The sequence below is a fragment of the Podarcis vaucheri genome (genome assembly GCF_965113315.1).
Source record: "Podarcis vaucheri genome assembly, chromosome: 4".
Lineage (NCBI taxonomy): Eukaryota > Metazoa > Chordata > Lepidosauria > Squamata > Lacertidae > Podarcis > Podarcis vaucheri.
In genome coordinates, this window is record NC_138762.1 from 81,017,215 (window position 1) to 81,037,716 (window position 20,502).

General features: G+C 43.6%; 1 protein-coding gene across 2 annotated transcripts in view; it reads left to right on the forward strand.

The window, feature by feature from the left end:
• The first annotated feature begins 934 nt into the window (after nt 1–934).
• The window catches only part of SH3RF3 (SH3 domain containing ring finger 3), a 209,667-nt gene continuing 190,099 nt past the window's right edge, over nt 935–20,502 (forward strand). Inside the window, exon 1 of one of the 2 annotated variants that reach the window (XM_082218590.1) lies at nt 935–1,751. In XM_082218590.1, coding sequence (XP_082074716.1) covers nt 1,086–1,751 — 666 coding nt within the window. In that variant the 5' untranslated portion in view covers nt 935–1,085. The remainder of the gene's footprint in view (nt 1,752–20,502) is intronic. The other variant, XM_082218589.1, reaches the window with a different exon arrangement.

Here is a 20,502-nt window from a genome sequence, read left to right on the forward strand (position 1 = left end):
TTCCTAGACGAGAGACGTTTCTGGTGGAGCCGGAACCCCATTGCGCAGCAGCAGCAGCAGACTTTTCTCCAGGAGCCGCTTAGCTGATTCACACCGCTCACAGCCTCCTTCGATTAGCAGCAGCAGGAGCAGCAGCATCCCTTAGGGGATAATAGCATCACCGGCCATCGGAGGAGGAGGAGGAGGAGAGGGCGGGGACTGGGCGGCTGCCCTGCTGCTGCTGGCGAGTGTTACCAACAGGCCAGCTGCTGCAGCAGCAGGCGCCAGGATCTCTCAACAATACAGCGCAGGCAGCCCTCGGATCTCGGAGCAGCAGCCGGGGAACGCGCCTGCTGCTTCTGATCCTCACGACCGAGTCTGATCCAACTCGTCCTCGCGGCGATCGCGCTCGGAAACAAGAGGAGCTGGAAGTTGGCAGACGATCCGGAGAAGGGGGCTCTGCCGTGGGCGCGCACGGGTGGGTGGGTGCCTCCCTCCGTTTCTCCCCAAGGCTGCTCGCCTCCCCTTGCTGTCACTCGGGATATTTGGGCAAGAGGCGAGCCCAGCGAGGAGGAGTGATGGAGGCCGCCGTTGCCCTCGGGTTGCGATGATGGGAGAGCGACGGAGGCCGAGCTCGGCTGCAAGGGAGACGGCGGGAAGGGGCAGCAGCGCACCAAGCTTCGAAGAAGGAGGAGAAGCGGAGAGCAGCTTTTCTCCGGAGCCCGCGAGGAGCGCCTTTGCGCGCCGGCACTTCGCCTTTCTGAGCAGCGGCGCCCAGAAAGCGCCTCTTCCTGCGGCCGCTTCTGACCCAGCCGGGAAGGGAGAGAGGCGGGAGCCCTGAAGGGAACAGGTGCCGCCAGCCGCGCCGCCCCGAGAAGGCAGAGGACGGAGGCGGCGGCGGCGGCGAGGGAGCAGCGCGTGGCTCCCTGGAATTATTATTATTAATTGGAGAGGGGTCAGGAAACAGGTCTCCCAGTCCCCGCCCTCTGGTCCTTCTGACAGCCCCCCCCCCCCGGCGGGCTGGGCTTTGGGCCCGCTCCTTGCTCCTCCTCAGCTGCCATGTGTTGTGGCTGCCGCCTGCCGCGCGGCCTCCGCTGCTGGTCTCCATGCTCCTAGGGGCGTCCTGGCTCTGCTCCTCCAAGGCCGCCGCCGCCGAGAAGCGGGCTGCCGAGGAGAGGCGGAGGCGGCGCGCTGCTGGAGGAGGAGGTGGCGGCGGCGGCAGTAACGGCGAGGGGCCCCCAGCCGCCGCCGCCGCCTGCGGAGGGGCCATGGACGAGTCTTCGCTGCTGGACTTGCTGGAGTGCTCCGTGTGCCTGGAGCGCCTGGACACGACGGCCAAGGTGCTCCCGTGCCAGCACACCTTCTGCCGCCGCTGCCTCGAGAGCATCGTCAGCTCCCGCCACGAGCTGCGCTGCCCCGAGTGCCGCATCCTGGTGGGCTGCGGGGTCGACGAGCTGCCCGCCAATATCCTGCTCGTCCGCTTGCTCGACGGCATCCGGCAGAGACCGAGAGCCGCCGCCGCCGCCGGCAACGGAGCCCCGGGGAGCCCCACAGCCCCGGGCAACGCGGCTGCTCCATGTGCGGGCAACCCCGCTGCAGCAGGAGGAAACAACCCTGTTCCCGCCACTAACCCCGGCTGTCACCCCGTGGCGGCGGCGGCGGCTACAGCCGCCTCCCCAGGCTCCCCTAGCAGCGCCGCCGCTGCAGCCGCAGCCTCAGCCGCCGCCAGCCTGAGGGAACTGGCCGCCGCTAGCCGGAGCGCCCTGCTGAAGGTAAGCCTTTCCCTTTCCTCTTCCCGCCTTTTTTGGTCCTCGGTCTCCGCCCCGCGCCAGCCAACAAGCTGCCTGTTCACACGTGGCTCAGTTGTGCTTATACAGTATATACACAGCCAGGGGGGCCAACTTGAAAATATGTATATATTGGGGGGGGGGGCGGTAAGCCCTGCCCTGCATAATTGTTCACAAGACACACATCCACTTGAATGGCAATGACTTTCAACTGGGGGGGGGGGGCTCAAATATTTTATTGGGGGGGCACGAGTTGGTTGCTATGGCTTATATATGTACAGCTCCTTGTTTCCACACCTTTCGTCCAGGGCGTTGATGTGTCCTTAATAGAAACAACAACATAACAATGGCACTGCTACCAACTATACATGTTGGGCTGCCCCCTTTGGCTTAGCTGGAAAGCAAGTCTAGTATGTTGGTTAGCTAGCACTCCTATTGAACTTTGAACATCTGGGGATGAATGACTTCAAGAGGCGCCGGGGGTGCCAACTTGACTAAAATATTAGGGGGCAGGGCAGGTAAGCACCGCCCCACATAATTGATCACATGACTTGGCACATGTGCACCCTTGAACTTTGGGGTGGGTGGCCCCCTCAGATATTTTACTGGAGGGCTGAAGGGACCTGGGCCCCTAGAAGTTGGCTCCTCTGAGTTTTTGTCCATATAGGGGGCAAGGGCATCTGTGGCGTCTAGGTTGTAGGGGAAATACGATGTCCCGAAATTCCTTACCACTAGGCAAAAGGGCAAGCAGATGCACTGGGAGACGTTGGCTCTGGTCACTTTTAAGAGTTGCCGTTGCCACTTGAAGAAGCTCTGTAAACTCTCCTCTTGGTCCTAACAAAGATACTGTTTGGCTGCCTTGGTGAATTTTGTGTGCGGTTGTTTCTTTTTAAGCAGGACCTACATTTCTTACGATACAGAGCTGCAGAGCCAAGACAAGCTGCACCTGACAAAATTCTTTTCTGTGCAATTATGATATATATATAGCAGCCTTGCCCTATCTTATATCTGTGCCACTTCATCCGACTTGCACGTTGCCTAGTTATGGATGCTTTGTTCAAATCGTGCATTAGTTACCAATGGCCTTTTTCAAATAACAGAGGGCATGCCTGCACGCTGCTCTGCCAGTGATATAGCAAAATAGCATTGTTATCGGATTTTGCATCACATACTCTTTCAGAATTTACTGCTTTTCTCCCATATTCCTTTTTCATTTGCTCTAGTGCGTATGCAGTTCTGTGGACTAGCCCTGAGGGAACGTTATGCCTTTGTTGCAAATTGCTATACTGAGATATTCCTCAGGTTTCAGTAAGATAGGTGGCCAAAGCCTAGATTAATTTGTATTTGTGTAGGAGCGGGGGCTGCAAGAATGTGGCACCGTTTCCAGTGTGTCAACTTCAGAGGAGGCAAGCGCTCTCCTTAAGAGTGATTAAAGACAGGTGCTTGTCCCTCAAAATGAGGGTGGCCGAAACAAGTTCATGTTACTCTCCTGCTCTTTTAAAATAAAAATCAGGCTGCTGAAATTCAGGATGTTGAGTGATGGCGTTGTACTTTGTCAACTGATGGACAAAACTGTACCTCTGTTGTAGAGAGCATGTGCTTTGCATCCAGAAGCTTCAGTCCCTGCCACCCCTGCTTGAAAGGATCAGGTAGCAGGGTCTGCAGGCAATGCACAAAAAGACAGCAGGTACACACAGGGGAAGCCTTTTTTTCTGTCCAAGACCCTGGAGAACTCTGCCAGTCAGAGTAGACAGTACTGGGTGGGATAGACAAATAGTCTAGTCTGCAGCTTCCTACGTGGCTGTGAAGCAACAATACAACTGCGACATCACGTGCCAGACTTCTCACAGGTCGACTTAATTTCCTTCCTTCACTGAGTAGGGTTCCATATTAACTCGCACAGACATAACCAAATCACATTGTGTGGGGCTGCCCTGGCTGTAGAATGCAGCGACAATCACTGCAAATCGAAAGATGAAGAGTATTGGATATAGAGGGGTGGATGAAAAGAGCTGCTACTGAAGGAATACTTGGACATACTGGCTAAAAGTGCACATTTTGAAGAAGTTTGTTTTCTATCTTGTGTGTGTATATATTATATACATATGAGCTGTTTTTTATCAGTCACATTGTTAAAATAATATTGTAAAGAGCTTTATAAAATAATAATAATGAAAGTTTTGCAGAAAGCTCTTTGTGATGCTGTGCATACATCATTGCCTGACCAACCTATTCTTTGTTTGATGGAACATCTTGCCTGGCTTTTAAAGTCACTGCTTGGCTGCCATGATTGATGGTTGCATTTTAATTCCCTTGCTTGGGATAATGAGTGCATGGACACAAAAGGTTCCATGGAACTGTTTGTTTAGCCTTTGGAATGACCTCACAGCTTTATCTTTGAAATTGATGCAGTTCTCAATCCTTACAAGGTTCATTACACTGAAAGAAATCTGAACTAATCTGGTGTGTGTTTTTAAAGGAGAAATCAGCAGGCGATAGTAATCTTCCTTACAGCTGCTTTAATACAGCTGGTTAGCAACCTTTTCTGAAAACTAGATGGAGCATCTCTGTATGTATTAAGCAACACAAGAATACAAAGATAACTCGACAGCAGAAGGCAATTATTTACCAATTCATAGCCTTTATCTTGGCCAGTATTTCAAAATAGTCCCCCCCCCAAACTTTTTTTATAATTTGCAGAAAATAAATAATGATTGCACTTCTTAAAGATGGAATTAAGAAAGCTCATTCACTTATTTGACAGGAAAAATGAATAGGAGTTGTAGGTGTTGCACTATGACACTTAATTGAAGTCCAAGGTCAAATGGTTTTGACCCTTTACCTTCTTTGCCATTTGTTGACCTTTGAATTCCTACCATTCCCACCTGTCTTTAGGAGTATTTGGGTGTAGAAACAGTTAAAAAGGGGAGAAGAAGGCAGTTAGCCACTGGAGGGTTTTATATCACATCCAATCAGCATTTGTTATGGATGTTTAAATTGGGAGTCTCAGAGCAGGAAGCTGTACTAAATGCCCTTCATGGTGCCCTGTACTTTCATGCATCTATGAAAAGCAAGGAAATGACTCCTAACTACAAGACAAACTTTCTAAACTAGCACAGTGCATTACTGTGAATATTGGGAATATTTGCCAGCCATCTGCTGTACAGATGACAGCTATAGAAAAGGGTTTTTTGTGGGGTTTTTTGTTTTTTGTTTTGCATTTTGCTTCTTTCAGATTGGGGGTTGGGCTCATCCACTTCTGTCATTCTTTCTTTGTTTGTCTTAGAGCTTACAGTGAGCAGAATCATATATTTATCATTGATGTAGTTAAGAAAATCCAGATTCTTATCACTGAGATTTGCAGTTGATGTATAAAAATAGTTTTGTGTTTCTTAACAATTTGCTGTTTTGCTTGGGCTACTAATATTGTAGGTTTTTTAAACATTCAAACATTCTTTTTAATCTTTTACTTTGTACTTGCTGAAGCAATAACTTTCCATACTTAGCCAAGACCACAATAACAGGCCTTCCTTTCTACCTGATAATGTGTGTATTAGCTTCAAATTTTTCTAAGTACCTTGAAATGTTTGGTGGACTTGTTTAGCATTCATCTGATGAAATACGCTAAAAGAAGCAGCAGCAGCCCTGGACTTTTATTTGCACTTTTATTATTTATTTTCATTAAAGGGTTCACTGGGAAATGGAGACGTGTGCTTGGAAGATGTGTAACACATTAAGTTGTTAGATCTGCAAGAAGAGCATTCTTACATTGCTAACTTTCTGTCCATTGAGTCTTGTACCCCTCCTCCCCGCCATATTGCTCTACTTTACTGATATTTCTTTGATCTTTGTGTGGGAGATGAAAGACTTCCTTCATCATATACCTGCAGTGCCGTGCAAAGGTGCGTGCTGCTATTCCTATGTGTTGTTTTTGCAATTCTTTGAACCCCAGCATTTATTCTTATTTCAACTTTCATCTCACTTCAGCCATGAACTCACAAAATGGCCTTAGGCAAGTCAATATCTCTCAGGCTCAGTTTCCCATCTGCAGTATGGGGCTGACCCACCTGTAAGACTCTTACATAGATCATTGAGAGGACAAGTATGAACAGGTCTGTTTCTCCTTCTCCCAAAACAATATGGCGACCCACCAAACAAAATGCAGCCTGGCAAATATGCCGTATGACCTGCCACCTGTTTGATAGCCCCTCTCCTTTTTTTGTAATCACAAGAACAGAAAAGTGATCAAAACCACGCATATCATAAGAATAGAAAAGTGATCAAAATGTATGGTGAGCTATATGTAAGTGACGAGAGGTTTCAACTTAGTTGGGCCGCAAATTCAAGAGGATGTGATAGCAAGCCTGCATATTCTACTTATTTTGGTGCCAGGGTGCTAATATTTAGGAATACCATCTTACTACATGTTCTTAAGACGGGGAATCTACATGCTTGTGGGCAGATTGAAATAGTGTTCATTAATACCAGATTCAATTGCAGTCCCACAGGGCAAACTTTTCATTTCTCCTCTTTATCGTGATTTAACAGATAATTTCTAGAGTTGTTGTGGCTGTTGGCTGACTTTCCAACAGATCATGCTAAACAAGATGTTTTGAGTTGTAATGGAAGAGTTCCGAGAGTGTGCAGGTGAGATGAATCTAAGAGGCTCTGGTAAATCTTGTGAGACTTATCCCACAATCCATTTAGTCCATTGATCAGGACTGTCAATTTCAGTCAGAATGATGATGATTCTGTGTGCTGTTTAGATCAAGGCACAAGAGGAGTAGAAGGCTGCTTATAGGAGGAGTCTCTCTATTTAGTCATTTGTTTTGGGGTTTTTTTTAAAAAAAGTTCGTTTTAACGTTTTTTGGTACATATTATCCAGGGATTGCTGGCAGACTATGAGTCTTCAGCTCTCAACCAGGTTGCAGCTGATTTGTTTTTGGGTGAGACTGATATAATTATTACTCATTGTTTGTGTACACCATAAATGTGTACTGTACTCTGCAGAATGACAATAGGAAGAAAGGGGTTCAATAATTTTACATTTGCAGCACCTTAGAGGGTGGCTAACATTTTAAACCTCTACAATCAAAACACAATTTCATCTTTTATCTTTGTTGACTTCCCACCTACCCCTTTCCATTGAGTAATTGTTTCTCTCCTGCTGCTGTACCCTACCTTCTATCAATCAAATTATAACCACAATATTATAATCTAATTACTTCTGTTGTGCCACTTCCGTTTTTTAAAATTCCATTACTGATTAGGTGATATTTTTGCTCATATAATCTCTTCCTTCTCACGCATACAGTAGCCCCTTAGGACTGCCTTCCTGGCATCCCATAACATGGGGGGGGGGGGTTGTCTGGTACTATCATTCTTTTTAAAATAGTATTGTAGGGATTTCCGAAGGAGTTCCTGGAATACCATGTCCGTTTTGTAAGTTTGCTTTTTGGACCATGTACTCCCCAAAGGTGTAATTTGTGGGACGTTGAATTGTCTTTTTGAAACCACTTGAAGTGTTAATTATCCCATGCTAATTGGAGATACAGTTGTACCTTGGATCCCGAACGCCTTGCAAGTTGAACATTTTGGCTGCTGAACGCCACAAACCTGGAAGTGAGTGTTTTGGTTTGTGAACATTCTTTGGAACCCAAACGTCCGATGGGGCTTCTGCGGCTTCTGATTGGCTGCAGGCGCTTCCTGCAGCCAATCGGAAGACACACTTGGTTTGTGAACGTTATGGAAGTGAAATGGACTTCCGAAATGAATTCTGTTTGACTTCCAAGGTACGACTGTGCATACCTATGCTGCCATTTAGCTCCTCCGCTAGCTACACCCCTCCCCCAATAGATTCTCCTGCTTATATTTAAATGTTTTAATGGGATTTTAAAAACTGTGTGTTGTAATAAATTCGTGCATTCGATTTTTATATTCTGTAAACTACCGTACTTAGAGGTCTGTTTGCCATTTAGCCATAAAGAAATTTAATAATATAATAACGATAACAATAATGGTTGCAGATGGGGAAGACGGTGCACATTCCTACACAGCTATGACTGCCTTTTTACATTTTCTATCTTTTGGAGCTGTAACACATTTGTCATCATGGACCTCAACAACGCTAACCCTTGGAAGAGAAGCTATTGCTTTCCCTTCTCTCTGCTGAAATATGATAAGGTTTCCAGAAGAAGCTGGGAGCAACTGCAGCAGCAGAAGCAGCTGTAGCAGGAGCAATTGGTTCCAAAGGGAGCATGCCATGGAGCAAGGATTATCTCCAGAATTGGTGACTTTTCCAAGTTTGACTGGGAACGGGTCTGCAGTTGCCAAAGTGGTTTAGAAGATTTACAAGCCAATGCTGGCAATAAATTATCATGATCATTCCCCCCCCCCCTCTGTAGATAGCTGATATGGTTTTGCTCATGCTCTACCTTATATGAAGAAAATTATGGGCTATGAAATGGACAAGAAGCAACTAGCTGGAAAATACTTCTGCATCATTATGTAGAAAGAACAATGGTGGCAGCCTTAGGCAACACTATTCTGTGTTTAGATTTATAGTGGAGAGGTGGTTGATAATCAGGAGGAAGTTGGGTTGGTAGAGATCAGTTTGGGATCAAGGTGGTTGTTGTTTGAATGGGGGAGGTGTGATGTGATAATATTCTCAGCAATTTGTCTAAAGCTATTCCTGTTGGTTACGAGCTGGATCTACATAATAAGTAGCCGAATATTTTGTTTTCACAAACACATTTCTCTGCCTATCTGCTTGTTCTTTATTTATAGTTGAAACTCTTCCCCCTTGCTGATTGGAACATACAGATAAAAGTGCAATGATGATAATATGTATCTCAGTAATGTGAATTGGGAGGAAAAACACATAAGCCAACTGCAGAATAATATGGTATGTTAATTTGTTTGTTTGTAAAAACCATTTTCTGCAAAGTCACTAAAATATCAGACAAAACGATCTCTTAAACTGACTAGCCAACAGACTTCTGTTCTGCTAATTTTGATGGGGAGATTGTATAGCTCAGGGGTGGCTAACATGTGGCTCTTCAGATATTGCTAGACTGTAGCTCCAGAATCTCTGCCAATTTGTCATGCTGATTTAGGATGAAAAGGGGGGGAGGCCCGCTACAGTCAGATGGTTCTGTAAAATATGCTCTGGAGAATCAGGAATAAGCACCAATGAGCCTTGGGCTCATGTGTCCCATCCTTCCTCAGCTTCCTTAATGTGTGAAGGAAGAGATTAGAAGCTTCCACTTCCAGAAAGCAGCAATAATAATATAATAAGAATAATTTATTATTTATACCCCGCCCATCTGGCTGGGCTTCCCAGCCACTCTGGGCGGTTTCCAACAAATGTTAAAATACAGTAATTCATCAAACGTATTTTAGCTTGGAATCCTGGTTTGAGGACACTCTATGGTTTGTGCAAACTATAGTTTGTAGCATTGGGATGAAATGGCAGAAATAGAAGTTTCTAATCTCCTTTCCTGATGTGCAGGGAAAGAAAACGAGTTCTATCTTTCTGCTACTGTTCCCATTCTGCATGTGGTTTGGAGGATCATTTGAGCTGAGCCTTATTTTAATAGCTTTGCTGGTTTACAGTGGTGCCCCGCAAGACGAATGCCTCGCAAGACGGAAAACTCGCTAGACGAAGAGAATCACAGAACGGATTCTTTTTGTCTTGCGAGGCACCACTGTATATACATGGAGGTATATTTAGTTATGAGTGAATATTTTATTACAGCCACAGACCAATAAAAGTTGATACAAACAGAATAAATTGCATAATAAGATTATGGTTGGATATAACCTTTCCGCTTCTTTTGACATAGGTTGCGGCCCAATCTTTTTGAGGCAATGCACCAATTAATAACAGACTGCAAAGATGGATCATTATTGACATTCACTACATTAGGATTAACCCACAGGTGAACAGTGTAATTCTTCTGGATTCCAGAACCAAGTTCACTTAATAAAGACAAAAGGCACCTTCTGTTTCAACATTAGCTACCAACATTGAATCTGTGTGGTCAAAGATACATAAAGGTTTCTAGTAACAGAATTCAAGAATTCTTTCTTGTGTCTAGGAAAGTGTAGCACAAAAATGCCCTTAAGCTATATTCTATAGCAGTTGTATTCAAAGTAGCTTGACGACAAGAAAATGATCATGAGGTGAAGCTTGAATTTTGGTGCCACTGTCAACCTGCTTAAATGCTTTGCAAGTATGACAGCAGCAGGATAAAAAATGTAGGGCTGCATTGATGAGACTTTGGAAGGGAAAGTCGCTTCTGGGTGTATTGTTGATATATACATCAGCATTCACACACACAGAGACACACACACAAACAACTTCTCTATTCAGGTTGCTCAAAATGCCTTATAGGTGCCCCTCCCCCCAGTGATTTTAGTATGTTATCTGCTTTGGAAATACTTATATTGAAAAACGGTCTCTTTATGTGAAAATAAAGCAAATATTGTTCTCAGGTGGTCTTTCTTCTAGGCAACTTAGAGGACCAGAACTTCTCAGCACTTTAAGCCTGTCTTCTGGGATAGCTAGGGTGTGTGTGTGTGTGTGTGTGTGTGTGTGTGTGTGTGTGTGTTATTAATGGTTTCTTAGCCATTTGCAACTGCAGTGTGAAATCCATATGAATTCCAAAACACATTGGCTACTCCAAAATTTAGCACATTTAACCAGAGGTTTGTGTGATTTAGCATGCTTTATTATCTTCTGCTGGAATCAATGGAATATATTTTTTAAAATGTTCAATTTTGCCAGGGTTTTCTTGTTATCCCAAAATTAATCTATTTTGTGGGGAGGGAGTAGGAAGAGGGAGAAACCAAGAGTATACCTGCTTTGTTTTGTCCTCCCATCCCACCCCCATCTCTCTTCCTAGTTAGTTGAATGAATCTGATCTTTATCATATTCATTTTCCCCCTGCTGTATAGCTTCAAAACTGAGATAAGATTGAGATGTAAGATTGAATAAGTGCTCGCCTGCTGCCTTCATTACATACATTTAGGCGGCAGGTGGAAATGTTTCTTTTCAACCAAGTCTTCAGCTAATTAAACAATCTATGGCCTTTTAAATGTGTTGGGGGGATTTATATCGTCAGCTTCCCATGATTTTTGACTGAAGGGCAGTATATAAAGATTATTATTATTATTATTATTATTATTATTATTATTATTATTATTATTGGTTCTGCTATCAAATCATCCATAAGGAGTGCATTGAGAATATAAATTGCCTTATTTTTTTTAAGATTAGGACTCCATTTCTCAGTCTGAAGGTGGATTACAAGCCTGAGCCATTTGGTTTTTGCAAGCCCTTTGTGGAGCCATATGCGGATACACTACTGAGGGCCCGATCCGCATCCCCTGTGCCAAACATAAGACCCATTGCTTCATCTATATAGGTTTCACTAATATACACTAGGTCAACCCTTTCATCCTGGTTGAATGCTTTGCCTTATTTATATTTAATTCCATAAAATTATCCGACACTAGTTTGCTGGGTAAAACGTAAACATTTGCTGCTATAAAATAGAACCGGGCCAGGTCTGCAGCTTGTTAAACTTAGGTTTGAGAAGGATTTGACTTCATAGAAGTCAGTTTATTACAGCTTTGTTGCATTGTGGATTGTGTTGTAACGCTGTTAAGGACTGAACGGCTTTGTTCATGAAAGATGGGTAAAAAACTTTGTTCCATTTCCTCTGCTATCTGTAAATATAAAGAAGGGGATAAAGTGATACACCAAAAACAGTTAAGGTGTTTCTGGGCAAAATTAAACTGTGAATGATGTACAATACAACCCTCTGTATATCTACACAGAAATAAGTTTTCTTGACTTTGGTGGGACTTGCTGCCACCGTACAGCACTGAAATGTTAGCGAGTTTATGATTGCCTTAGAAATATAGTTTCATACAAAACCTGTGCTAGCGTTGGTGGCTGCTGTCCATTGGGTGGAGCAGAATGCAGGTAGAACAACAGCAGGTTCAGCCAGGGCGAATGACAGAGGGGTGTGTGTGGCGCTGTGGTCTAAACCACTGAGCCTCTTGGGATTGCCGATTGGAAGGTTGGCGGTTTGAATCACTGTGACGGAGCGAGCTCCTATTGCTCTGCCCCAGCTCCTGCCAACCTAGCAGTTCAAAAGCATGCAAGTGCAAGTAGATAAATAGGTACCTCTGTGGCAGGAATGTAAACGGCGTTTCTGTGCGCTCTGGCTTCTGTCACGGTGTTCCATTGCAACAGAAGTGGTTTAGTCATACTGGCCACATAACCCGGAAAGCTGTCTGTGGACAAACGCCGGCTCCCTCGGCCTGAAAGCAAGATGAGCGCCACAACCCCATAGTCAACTTTGACTGGACTTAACCGTCCAGGGGTCCTTTACCTTTTTACCTTTTACCTAATGACAAATTAGTCAAATAATTCTAGTTTTGTAAGTAGGGAGACAGGCAGATGGGGGTTGTCTGAGGGCAGACTGAGGATGGTGGGTGGACCTCATTTGCCCTTATGAACCAGTCTCCACTAACTATGGTATTTTACTTTATCGATTTGCCACAAAAATTACTATCTTCATTTTCCCCACCCACACCCGCCTAGTTTGTCCACTTTTGCCATGGATCCTGGTCCACATTGTTTTGGGCAGGAAGCATAAGGAGGAACTGCCTGCCAAGTCAAAATAGCATATGTTCCAGATTTCTTCTCCACACTAAGTTTTGATCAGCTAAATAATTATAATTCCGAGCAATTGTTGACATACGTTTCCCCCTTATTTAAGAAGAACACATTTGTTTAAAAGGTAAAAGTATAAAATACAAACATAAACCTCTAACGGCAATAAATAGACATCTTTTGCTACCACCAGCTTGCCCCAGAAATCCAGTTTAAAGGCTGGCAAATTCAGTACAGCACTAACGTTCAGTGCGGGCATATCAGGAATTGCTCCTGAACCCCTCAGTCTTGGAAGGCAAGACTAAGCTCTCTGCTCCATTTGGCATCAAGTCTCTAAGCAGCCCCTGGTAAATGAAAGCAGGAAGAGATTGCTGGCAAGATTGTCATATCTCCTTTTCAGAGTGCTCTGGTTGTTCCTTACCAAAACTGCTTCTTGCTCTGTCCTGACCTTCCCTGAATTTATATCCGCTCTAAATTCTGCCATACTGTTTGCTTGTTCCCTGCCCATTTGTCTTTCACTTTTCCTTATGTTTCTCAATACGTACTACTTCAGACCCCAGCAAATGTGAATTACAGCAGGTGATATTTATAACCTGGCTTTCTTTCTTGACAGGACAATCCACTGCACAGCATCTGTCTGTTCATTGTATTTGGGTTTCCTTGAGACTCCAATGTGTGCTTCATATAAATGAATTGTAGTTGCATAGCAGTACTTAACAGTTGAGAATGTTTTTAAAGGTGGCATTGGAGGCTGATTAGCATTCCAATATATATGAATTCATATATCAGGTGGTATAAATGGGTGTCATATAATAAGTTCAATTTAGGAGTTCTGTATACAGTGGTATCTCGGATTACATATGCTTCAGGTTACATACGCTTCAGGTTACAGACTCCGCTAACCCAGAAATAGTATCTCGGGTTATGAACTTTGCTTCAGGATGAGAACAGAAATCGTGCCCCTGCGGTGCGGCGGCAGCAGGGAGGCCACACTAGCTAAAGTGGTGCTTCAGGTTAAGAACAGTTTCAGGTTAAGAACAGACCTCCAGAACGAATTAAGTACTTAACCCGAGGTACCACTGTACAAATTAAAGTCTAATATCAGCAATCTGAATTGTAGAAAAGTGCTAAATTAAATTATTAAAACTGTAATTGCATATTTACCTGGAAATAAGTCCACTTGGACACAGTAGGATTTACTTCTGAATAGATGGAGTTAGGATCACACTGTAAACTTGCAACCCTATGTACGCTTACTTGAGAGGAAGATCCATTGAATACAGTGGGACTTCCTTCCAAACAAACGTGTGTAGGATTGTGTTGGGAGTTTCATTTTGTCACCATTGATTTTTTTATTCTACATATTTATCGCAAGAGTTTATATCTGCTTGCTTATCCTTGGCTGTAGCATCAAGTGATTACTAGGATATGTAAAGGAACATCACAGGTTAATTACCAGAGAAAGGGTATCATCTGATGTAAACTCAAACATTTTTTTTCAAAAATGGTTCACACATTTAGCTATTCAATAATATTGGATTGGAAAATCACAGATGTAATTTTAATATGGTCCTGTTCTGTGCTTCCCTTTATTTTTCAGGGGTGGGGAGGACATTTCTCCTGAAAATTTGCTTTGAAGCCAGTTGGACTTGTGGTTGGGTATAATTGTAACTTTGGCTTGATAAGGGTCTGGAGTGGAGTAATTCAATAGGTGAGATAGTCTTTCATTGAACTTGTCAGGCTTCAGCAAAGATAACAGTCATTCCTGAATTGGTATTGTAGGGAAGAAAACACAAACAACAAAAAGGTCAGAAAGCTGAGCTTCTTTTAGAAGCAGAGCACGCAGAGCAGCTTATGGGCTCACATATGGTTCGTCTCTGCTTTTCCTATCTATAGTTTTATAATTCTTGTTTCTCTTACACTAAGGATTTTCTTGAAATATACAGTGACACCAGGCCGTAAAAGAGCATAGAAGCAAGAACAAGACTGTCTGTAGGCATTTTTTGAGGCTAAGCATGGCTTGATTTTTGTTTGTTCACAGTGCAGAGATAACACAATGAAAGCTCATTTTCGAAATCAGATTAGCAGACCTATTGTGAATCTTGATTACAGCTCTACCCGAGGGCTCCTATTGTGCAATGAAAATAGAATATATTTGGGAAAGATATGCCTCCTCTTTTCTCAGCCTTTCTTCTTAAGTGTTCTGCATGGGAGCACAAAGTCACCCTGTTATCAGTTTCCAAAAGCGCTTGCTAAAATTGCACATTCACGCATATCACTAATTCATTAAAAATATGTTTCTTTAATGTTTCCTGTTCTTAAGAAAGCTAACCTAACACTTTGAATTGATCAAAGTATTAAGCATAAGAGGCAAGGGGGGGGGGTCTTTGTAATATCATGAAGTATGTAACCAAGGACATTCTTATATCCTGTGTAGTGGAAGAAGCACAGTTTGAATGTGGGGCAGCCTCATATTCCGGGCTGTGTGTGTTAACGGAAAAATCTGAGGGCTCCCTTGGACAAAAACAAAGACACCAACCAGGATAACTTGGAGCAAAACAGCAGCCTGTAGGCTTGGCCTTTATTGATCTGTTGCAACAGGGTGCTCCCCTCACTTGCAGGAGAGAGGAAGGACCCAGAAAAATGGTGTGCAAAGCCTTATAAAGACTTTTGAAATTGCCACCCTGTAGATCAAGACCATCCCCAGAAACACCATACATACATCACAGAAAGGAGGGGTTGGGGGGGGTAACCTGAGTGTCCTGTCACCTGGCTGGTTCCCCCTTTCCCCCTCCCCATGACTACTTTCCAGGTGACAGAGGGGAGTTTGCAGTTTCCTGCCCCTAGAGGGAAGAGCTGATTATTGTCCTTTGTTCCAGTCCATGCTGAATTCACTCCCATATGCAAGTTCTTTGTGATCTTGATGGTCTTCTGTCTAGGACCATCAGGGTTGGCATAGCAACTGGGCAGGGCTCCTATGTATGTGCTGGTATGCTCAAGGGATTATGGCTGCCCTGTATCAAACCTTCCCCATTTTGTAGTCCTTCCTTCATGGAGTAAAATAAAAGTGGAACATTGGAAATCTGATGTATGGTTGATTTTCTATGAATTTATAACAGAAGCGTAGCGTATGTAGTGTGTGAGTGTGTGTGAAGTTTGTACAAACTGAATGATTGGGGGGGGGGTTCCTGCGACATGTGCGTATACTGAAATTTAACAGGAGCACAGATAAACTGCAGGGTGTGCCCACACAGAATTCAGCTGCCTCAGATTTCATTGAAAAACAGCAGATTTTTAAGCACATATAGCTGTGTATGTGGATCATGCCTGCTGAAGCAGCTAGAGAACTTGCTGAGTAAGATTTTCAGTGGGCAGGGGTGAGGCATCTTTAATATATATGTGTGACTAGCAAAGCAAGAACAGTGTTTGTTAAACAGAGGAACTGAGGAGAAAAAATGAGCAACAATATCATCAGTTTTGCACACAGTTACCTAGGAGCAAGCCCCATTGAACTCAGTAGGAATGACCTCTGTTTAGATATACTGTACATAGGATTCTGCTGCAAGAAGAGTCCTGATACAACCTTAATTTGATACTGAGCAATAAATAAAAGGAGAATTACAGCAGTGGATAAATTCTGATGGGCAAAGCTTTTCTTCATTTACATCATACTTTCAATATTGATCCAATATGCGAGTTCAAACTTTGCTCCTTTGTCCATTCAAATGGGAATTTATGAGAATTATCCTCAGTATGGAAAATTATTGCTCTGTCTTGTGCCCTGTCTTCCTCCAACACTCAGGGTAAATTTCAGGTTTACTGTTCTGTTGTCACTGAGCATGGAACAGGCATAAAGAGGCAGAGAGCAGCATGTATAATAGTTGCATGGTTTAATTGTGAATTGATTGCTTTCTAGAATATTCATGAGATGTTGGTAAGATATGACTGTCATTGCTATAAAGAATACAAGTTTGTTTTTCATGTCTGCAGTTGTTTGCCAAGCAGATGCTCAGCCTCAAAGTTTACTTTGCGCTGGATAGGCGAAGCCTGTCTCAGATTTGCCTTACTTCTCCTTTGTTATTTGCTGAATAATAGGAATACTGTACATCTTTCTGTTGAATGTACATGCAGTGTCTGCAGAATGGAGACACTCCCAAGCAGTCTTTAGTTTTTTCTAGTGAAAAGATATGGGTACAATGCATTGTAACATGTAGTTCTGTCCTTAGCACGTGGAAAATGCTGGATGAAAGTTAGGGTATTTCTCCACAAGAGCTTTCTATACTTCTGGCACTTCAGAGCTAAACAAGAGGTTCAGTGAATCCCAGAAAACAGAAGGTAAATTGTGACATACAGGCCCCGTTCTCACATCACACTAAATCATAATTTTAAACAAACTGTGGCTCAGTGTGGATGGATGAGCAATGTTCTGCTCTGTGCTATTAAAAAGTTCCCATGTACTTCTCCCCTGCCTCTGCTACTGTTGTGCCACATGTGAAACAAGCCAAACTCTGACTTTTTGTGTCGTTCAAACATGGTTTGTTTTCCCTTAATAACTTGGTTCCCACTTATGGTTTGTTTGGAATGAAACAAACCATGAGCCCCAGTTCATTTGACAGGGCAAGCCACACCTAGTCTTATTTTGTCTGCGGCACAGCAGGACCAGGGAAGGACCACTGTGGGATTTCTTTGCACAGCATAGAGCAGCCTCCTGTTCCTTCACGTTAAACCATAATTTGTTTTAAACTATGGTTTAATCTGACATGCAAACCAAGGCACAGTTTACCATATTGACATCACGTTCTCTTCACCTGTGTCGATTGCACTGAACACGCTCTGCTCATATGATGAACAGAGCGGTGAGCTGGTGTGGTGGTAGTTTGAGTGTTAGAGTAGGGTTGGGGAGTTCTGGGTTCAAATCCCCACTCAGCCATGACATGAAGCTCACTGGACCAGTCGCCATCTCAACCTAGCCTACCTTATACAGTTGTTGTGAACATGAAACATGTAGGTGAGAACAATGTGCAGCGTCTTGAGCTCATTGGAGAAAAAGCACATTTAAAAATGATTAATTTGATGCATCAGCCCTCCACACAAATCTGGATGAGAAATGTATGTTGGCCAAAGACAGGCACCATGTAGAAAGCTGCTGATAGTTTCAGGTGCTTTTATTGTGGCATAAAGGTCAGGTGTGTGTCAGCATTGACTACTAAACATCTAGTTAAAGGCAAGACCTGTAACAAGGTAAGAAAAAATATTTTAACTTGACTTACTTATTGTCCTCTTTAATATCATAATTCACTTAACAATAAAACGGAACAGTACAAAGGGAATTATCATTGTCGGTATCTTTCAGGGGCTACAGAATGACTTTCACTAGTTTAAAAAATGATGATTTAAAAATTCTGACTTCTGTGCATGAAGCCAGTAAGCATGAAGAAATACTGTGTGCTCAGTTGCCACAGAACTATCTGATCTGCCCAAGTACTCCTTTCATGTTCTGGAATTAGCATTGAACATTTCTGCTGCCACGGCAAATGCACAGAATTCGCATGCTCATAATTCCAGTCTTTCCTCATCAGCATATATAGCAGTGGTGATGTGCTATTAGAATTTGCAAAAAGAAAAAAAGGAGGAGGAAAGAAAGGAAAATCACTACACAGCTGTGGAATTTTTAGGCATGGATGATTTTACAGTAAAGTACAGTCAAGCGAGTGTCTTTAAGTGGCTTCTCATAGCTATCTTTCCAGTACTTTAACCAAACAATTTCCGGTCCATGAATAAAATCAAGACTTTGCAGGGTTGTTTAGTCTGGGCATTTGGGAGTTTGGAGCAGTTAATGTGTTCCAGAAGGTTAACCACTATGAACTCCCTTGTCTGGACAGCTTCCTCCCACCCTGCTACTTTCAGATGGGCTGAAACTCATACAGATCCCTCCCAGGCAGGTAACACAAGTCTTTGGTCCTCTTCAGCATAACATGAAAGAGACCAGTCTTTGGCAGTGTGAAAGCTAGAGCATATTTCCTGTCTGTACTGTTACCTGGAAGGGAATAAAAGAGAGTGACTGTTTCACAGTTATGATTTATTTTCACATCAGAAGGACATTATATGACTCCGACTATGTGGAAGGCTCATTTTTGTTTCCATAAAACATTAATCTGCAGGGCACAAATATATATATAGCTGACCCCTTTAGGAAGGATAACGGTATTAATTTTCAGCTGTTCATGTGAAGTGCTAATTTTCTCTCGCTAATAAAAAGCAGAAATGAGATTAGCACTCTTACAAACTGCAAATAGGAGATAATAGTGAACATCAGTGCCCATAAGGACTCAGCTGCACGAAATAGCACTGTGGTACTGAGTCCATTGCAGCCATGTTGTTGCTTAGGATCTCATTATCAGGGATCCAGTTTTCTCATTCCACCAAGAATTCATCTCTGCACATTTTGCAGGCTTCAGTGTGTTGATTGACCTGCAGACCTGTGCAGGCAAAATAGTGCTAAACAGTTAAAAACTGTTCCTAGGCTTCATGGTAGCCCATGGTGAAATGGGTCCGTGTGGGTCCCTTTATGGCAGCGGTAAGGAATGCCATGCTCTCCAAATTCTGCAGGGCTCAACCGCCACCAGCCCCAGTCAGCATGACCAGTGATTGGCAATTATGGGAGTGGCATCCCAGCAACATCTGGAGACCTCCAGGTTCCCTACCCCTGCTTTACAAGATAGTCAGCTCCTGACAGCATTGACAGTCTGATATGTAGGTGTGCAGATCCTCATAAGCAACAGAGTGAGTGCCGCTTGGTGCTAAATGCAAGGATCTTCCCCGTTCATTGTGAGGGATGATGACCCAAGTTGTGAACAGTGTACATCTATCCATTGCTATCTTTTTGAGTGACACCAAGAACTTACTTGTGTGCTGACATAGCAGATCTAGAACTGAGTTGTAAGTTCCTAATCAGGTGTGTAAGAAGACCTGTCAACATTTGCCATGGGCGGTGGTTCATTTTTAAACAGCATCTTCCCTTGTACTTTTTCTTTGTTAACCTCATTTCTGGGCTTCCAAAGAGTTGCGTCCCCCGCCCCCAATTTGCTTGTTTTGCAGTTGGCTTGTGCATATTATTTAGCGAATGAAGCATGACATAAAACGGAATATTTATATTTTTTAATAAAAGATTCATTTTCCGTTTTGTGTGGCATTGCTTCTTGGTCTCTTGTGATCTGCCCACAGTGTAGCTCTTGAATAATTAAATACAAGAACTTACAGGGGCCTAGTGTTACTTTGCTGGAGCAGCTATGTTCCAGTCTCACATGTTACCAAGCTCACTAATATGAATTTTCAAGCTAACGTTAATATTTTATGGTATACCAATGCAATTTTATTCAGGTTTCCCTAAAACGCCATGCACTTGACGTTGAACCCTAAGCGCTGAGATGATTACACTTCGTAAAGCCTTCACGCTTCGCTTACATGATCCTCAATGTTTTATTACACGCAAAGTTATTTGCCACAATTAGGAATGGATAAAGCTGTCATTCTCCTACCCCAGTTTCTCATTTGTCTAAGCTTTTCTAATTCAGTTCTTCACAGTTCTCCATCAGTTTGTGTTTTATTTTATTTTTTGGAAAGGTCCCAAAAAATCTAGTGCAGGCTGACTGCTGAGGTCCTGGTGTAGCCAGTTTTATATGGCCAGGGAACAGACCAGAGAGAAGAGGTTCTCCCTCAGGTCCGCTCCCAAGCCCCATCCCTTGCACACCCACGATTGGCCAGAGGGTCACCCAGGAGCATCCTGGGTAGTTGGTGTCACAAAAGAAGGCAGAACTGCCTTCTCCCGTCATACCAAAGCCAAAGCGGGGAACCTCGTCCCGCCATGGCCATGCTGGAACCACAGTGGCCACTCCCAGTGAGGGCGTGGCGGGAACGGGCATTCTTGCACACATTTGGCTGGGGAATTGCATGACAAAATTTATGTTTCAGTTTGTGCATTGTTCTGGCAAGTGCAAATTAGGCAATGAAGTTAGAACTGAGTCAAATATCTCCCCCACACCTAGCCAC